We start from the raw sequence: 6,000 nt of genomic DNA on the forward strand, positions 1-6,000 counted from the left end.
TTTGCGTGTGGGTGGGTGTGTGTGAATGTGTGTGTGTGTCTGTCTGTCTGTGTGAGTGAGTGTATGTGCATTAATCTTGTTTCGTCGCAGTAAAACTACAATTCCTTGTGTTAGACATCCGTGTCGTAAGTGTTAATGCGTAGGTGTCACGTTTAATGTAAAACACAGTCGCAATATATATATATATATATACATATGTGTGGAGGGTTGAAAGAGAGAGAATATTAAATAATACTCTGGCGCATATATACGGGAGAGTACGAAAAATTCCCCGGATTAGTGTTGTTGCGCACCAAAAGACGGCAGCACACGGTTGCATGTGCAGTGAGTGCAAGCAGCGACCTTCACGAAGCACTGTGCTGAGAGACATTGCTGTGTTTACTTCGCAAGTCATGAAATTTGTGTTTTTGAGAACGCGTGTATGATCCTGTCTGAGATGTTTTTCATGGACACGAAGCTGAAACAAAGATTCAACGTGAAATTTTGCGTCACATTGGGGAAGTCTGCTGCAAAGACATTGAGCATACTTTGACAAGCTTACAGCGTTGAAGCAATGGTTGGTAAGCAATGTTTCGAGTGATACGGGCGCTTTAAAAGCAAGAAAACCTCCCTGGAAAACGATGAGAGATCTGTGAGACCTGCCACGAGCATCACCCCGGTAATGTGATATTATGCATGGAGAATTTTTCCCCCTAGCATTGCTTGACAACCGATGCTGGTGTGTTTACGTCCCCGTCACTTAGCGGTTCGGCAAAAGAGACCGATAGAATAAGTACTAGGCTTACAAAGAATAAGTCCCGGGGTCGATTTGCTCGACTAAAGGCGGTGCTCCAGCATGGCCGCAGTCAAATGGCTGAAACAAGTAAAAGAGAAAAGAGAAAAGAGTATATATTGATATCATTTTATTGCCCTTTTTCCATACAATTTAACCAAAAGGTCTTCGGACTCGAATTAGAAAGTACAAGTTTGTTAATGGAATATGGAATAATGTTCTCTAATTTGGAAGCAAATTTAATCATATTTTCAAAAGATATCGTTGCATATCTTCCTCGATTCTTATACAGCATAAATTTAGTATAAAATTTTGTAATGTAAAATATCATAAAGTACAAAACATTTGAAAGCAAAACACACCAGGCATCGATATCATATTATCTCGGTAACTTGTAGAATACCAATCTTTATTGAAATTACGATTACAAAAACTACCAAGGTGAAGAGTTTGTTAATATTTGAATAGTTATTTAACAATGTTGAAAAACATATTGTATTGAAAAATGAATTTTCTCTTATTTTCTATAATTATCTTAAATGTTTCAGAATCATTAAAAATTATTAAAACAGAAAATTGGAATTTTTTTAGAAATTTACTTTAGAATTAGTATTTTTACTAAAATTTTTATTTAAAAGAAATAAAGAGATTTTCTGAAACTTGGTGCTAACAGGAACAAAAATGAATTTTCTCTGCTGCAACATTACGTTCTTCAGGAGTTTATTTTGATCACAACTGTAGCGCATTCCTGAAAAATGAAAAAATATTGAGAAATTAATAAATAAACAGGGTTATTCGTGAACTATTAAGGAGTTGAGGCACCACAAGATTAACCATCTTCGTGTAACGAGAATAGCCGTTCTGGCCTGTGTATCACAAAACTTTACACAAGAGTCAGAAGTCACAATAGATATTTCTTTATTACCCATAAGGGGATAAACATCATCATCATCATCATTGTTCGACCGTGGTCGAGACAATGGAATTTACCATGCTACGCCAGACTTCACGGTCCATCATGGCATTACGGAGGTTCTGTTGCTGGATGCCTGTATCCCTGGAGATTACATCAGGGTAGGAGAGTGTGCGCCCTCTGGTATTGCGAGTAGATGGCTTCCAGAGGAGAAGAGTAGAAATTACCTCTTTTTCAGCTCTACAACAGGGGATAAACAAGGACAGACAAAGGGATTAAATCGATTACATCGATCCCAGTGCGAAGCTGGTACTTTATTTATCGACCCCGAAAGGATGAAAGGCAAAGTAGACCTCGGCGGAATTTAAACTCAGAACGTAACGGCAGACGAAATACCGCTAAGCATTTCGCCCGGCGTGCTAACGTTTCTGCCAGCTCGCTACCTTAGAAGTTACAATACATTAACTCTCTTTTTTTGCGCTAATAAGTTAAAAATGAAACATTTCTTAGGCTGTATTAAATTCACGAGATTTCTCTCAGATGAAAATCAGAATACGTTCTGTTTATCGGTTACTCGACGTTTCATATATAACTAGTATTTTTATTGTGTACTGAAGCAAATTATGTCGCTATTTTAAATGTATGAAAAACATTGCTGTTGGAAAATATAACGTCTGTCTCAAAGCCATGCCGACAGAAAGAGTTTATTGAAACAGACGCAGCAAGGTCAGGAAATATTTCTATAAATTTTCAGTATTAAAATCACATTCCAAACGTTACTTAGAGCAGTGAACTGAATCAGTCTTACTACATACTACTAACTGCCGCTAAGCTTATTAAGATTGTTGAAGAAATGCATATCGAAGCGGTATGCTTTTCAAATGCAGATTTTATTGTGCCCTGTTCTCTAGAAATAAATTTGTACATTGTATATAATATGGTATATCAGGGAGACAAATGACTACATAGATCAACCCTCAAAGTGCATGAAATTAGAAAGAAAAATGTACTCGATGGCTATAATGGAAAAAGTGTAAGAGAAAATGTGTGCTAAAGAATAAATTAGATCTTACCTTGCCTTTGTCGTCTTTCAAAGTAATTTTTGATGGGATGACCATAGTTCCCCATTGAGCGACATCGGAAGATGTGATGCCATCTTGTCCAGCACCGTGTTTTGATCCCCAAATCTAAAGATAGATATAAGAGAATTCATTATAATAACATCATTAAGAAAAATTAGAAATGTAAACACGAGGTTTTGTCGATTACATGGACTCCAGTTTTTCACTTGCACCTTATTTTATAAACTCGATGTGGTGGACGGAAATGTTGAATGCGGTAGGATTTGAAAAATACGAAGAGCCGGAAACAAATGTCAAAGCGTATTTTTCGGATACCGTAACGATTCTGCAAAGGCAAAAATGTCTGAAAGGGTACTGAGTAGAAGGTTTACGAATGCTATCATCCTCAGTATGTAACTGGTACTTTATATAATTTGTCGACCTCAGAGGAATGAAGGTAAAGTAGACATTAGCAGGATTTGAACTAAGAGTGAGAAGAGGTGGAGCGAATAACATTAGGCCCTGTGTTCGACACTCTAAACATTTTTACTCTACAGAGAATGATTAGCAATTGTTTTCTTGTCCGTGGTTACTGCGGTGGTCAGAGAGGTGGCATCCACTTCAAATTACCTCCAAAAATATCATTTGGAAGTAACTACTAATGATTTTAATGTAATTAATATATGCACAAATTGGAAACTGGTTTGCTAACACCATTGGTAAGTAAATGAATTCCTTCTCTTACCCACCTCTACTCTGGACGAAAATAATAGAAGGAAAATATTACAGTTAACATATCTGGAACAACATACCTAATATTACTCTACATTGTCATGTGGAGTGCGGACTCCCAGCAGTCGATATTCCATTCTTGCCATAGTGTCGCCATCTTTTTTATAAATTTAAATTACTGCCTATAATATCTAATGTTTAGTTAATATACGTTATAAGAATAATTAACATTTTAAAAAATAACACAAACTTACCTTGACAAATTTACCAGAACTAAACACATTACCATCGGTAAATTTATGGGTGAAGGTCGTGCCATTTTCCAGGGTTTGGGTCAGTGTCCAGTTCTTCATGTTTGTTGAACCCTATGATTAGAAAGAGTATTTGTATTAAACAAAAGAAAAGAGATGTTGATGGCAATGAATTATAAGGATAGTCAATGAACCATTTGTAATTACAGAGGTAAAATATATTACAATGTTTACGTGCGTCTATATGTGTGTTCGTGTGAGCCTGCATGCATGTGAGCGGGAGAGAGCAGAGAGGGGGAGAGAGGGGGAGAGGGGGGGAGAGGGGGAGAGAGGGGGAGAGGGGGAGAGAGGGAGAGAGAGGGGAGTAGGGAAGAATGAAGATTTGCTACGGTTTCTTATTTCTTTATTGCCCACAAGGGGCTAAAAATAGAGGGGACAAACAAGGACAGTCAAAGAGATTAAGTCGATTACATCGACCCCAGTTCGTAACTGGTACTTAATTCATCGAGCTCGAAAGGATGAAAGGCAAAGTCGATCTCGGCGGAATTTGAACACAGAACGTAGCGGCAGACGAAATACCTATTTCTTTACTAACCACAAGTGGTCAAAAACAGAGAGGACAAACAAGGACAGACAAATGGATTAAGTCGATTATATCGACTCCAATGCGTAACTGGTACTTATTTAATCGACCCCGAAAGGATGAAAGGCAAAGTCGACCTCGGCGGAATTTGAACTCAGAACGTAGCGGCAGACGAAATACCGGTAAGCATTTCGCCCGGCGTGCTAACGATTCTGCCAGCTCGCCGCCTTGTTACGGTTTCTATCAAACAGCGGGGCCAAGTAGTGACTACCTTGTTACGTACACAAAACTTAGAAAAATCGCAGGAGTGGCTGTGTGCGTAAGTAGCTTGCTAACCAGCCACATGGTTCCGGGTTCAGTCCCACTGCGTGGCATTTGGGCAAGTATCTTCTGCTATAGCCTCGGGCCGACCAAAGCCTTGTGAGTGGATTTGGTAGACGGAAACTGAAAAGAAGCCTGTCGTATATATGATATTATATATATATAGGTGTGTCTGTATGTTTGTGTGTCTGTTGTCCCTCTAGCATTGCTTGAAAACCGATGGCTGGGTGTTTGTGTCCCCGTCACTTAGCGGTCGGCAAAAGGACCGAAGACCGATATAGAATAAGTACTGGGCTTACAAAGTTAAGTCCCGGGGTCGATTTGCTCGATTAAAGGCGATGCTCCAGCATGGCCGCAGTCAAATGACTGAAACAAGTAAACGAGTAAACGATGTAAACAAAAGCGAGGAAAGAAAAATACTAATGGTCGTTGAATTATTTGCTGTCCAAGTGTATATGTATATTTATGATAAAATGGTATAAAAAGACCGTTCAAAAGCACTATTTAACCAACAGAAACCCATGCACACTTACCTTTGGGAACTTAGCAAAGGTCTCAAGTTTAATGTATGTTCCATCGGTTGCTAGTTCAACGACGCTCACAGACCCACTTGTGGTGCGACTCATGGTCATTTTATCTGGTGCAAAAATGTCCAGAGATATAAATATTTATTAATAATATGTATATGCGTGATTGTGTGTGTGTGTGTGTGTGTGTGTGCACAGAAACACAAGTTTGTGTGTATATGCTTCTATATGAATTGATACAGTAGCATACATATAGATATGTATGTATATATATGTATATATATAGATATATATATATATATTAGATATATATAAATTTTATATATATATATATAATATATATATATACGGACATGTACATGTAGATATATATACGACAAATATATATGACTTTGAGAGAGAAATCCCCACCCCGCCACAGTCGCAACATGTCTATATATCTATATATATATATATATATAATGTGTGTGTGTGTGTGTGTGTGTGTGTGTGTGTGTGGGTGTGTGTGTGGTGTGGTGGTGGTGTGTGTGTGTGTGTGTGTTGTACTGGATGCGGATGGTATTTGAGGACACGTTTATGGGTTTCAAGAAAAATCTTACATAATAACATAAAAAACTATTTAACAAAATAACATAAAGATAAAGCTAAATTGTCAATTTAACAATATCACACAATAGCACCCCCTTAAGCATCGATAACTGCCTCTAGGCGGGATCGAAATCGTTTAGAAGCTCGTATTAAGTGGTCCTTGTTCCTATCGGACATGACTCGATCTATGGCGTCTTTCAAAGAATCTTTGGCACTATGGGAGTTTTCCTTGACATTTTTCTCAACGATCCT

General features: G+C 38.0%; 1 protein-coding gene across 1 annotated transcript in view; it reads right to left on the reverse strand.

Annotated features, from left to right (window-relative positions):
* Positions 1-1,144: 1,144 nt before the first annotated feature.
* LOC115222957 (70 kDa neurofilament protein-like) overlaps positions 1,145-6,000 on the reverse strand; it is a 26,316-nt gene continuing 21,460 nt past the window's right edge. Inside the window, exons 8-11 of the mRNA XM_029793367.2 lie at positions 5,167-5,270; positions 3,733-3,843; positions 2,759-2,872; positions 1,145-1,520 (exon numbers count right to left, since the gene is read on the reverse strand). Coding sequence (XP_029649227.1) covers positions 1,485-1,520; positions 2,759-2,872; positions 3,733-3,843; positions 5,167-5,270 — 365 coding nt within the window. The 3' untranslated portion in view covers positions 1,145-1,484. The remainder of the gene's footprint in view (positions 1,521-2,758; positions 2,873-3,732; positions 3,844-5,166; positions 5,271-6,000) is intronic.

The sequence above is a fragment of the Octopus sinensis genome, linkage group LG21 (genome assembly GCF_006345805.1).
Source record: "Octopus sinensis linkage group LG21, ASM634580v1, whole genome shotgun sequence".
Lineage (NCBI taxonomy): Eukaryota > Metazoa > Mollusca > Cephalopoda > Octopoda > Octopodidae > Octopus > Octopus sinensis.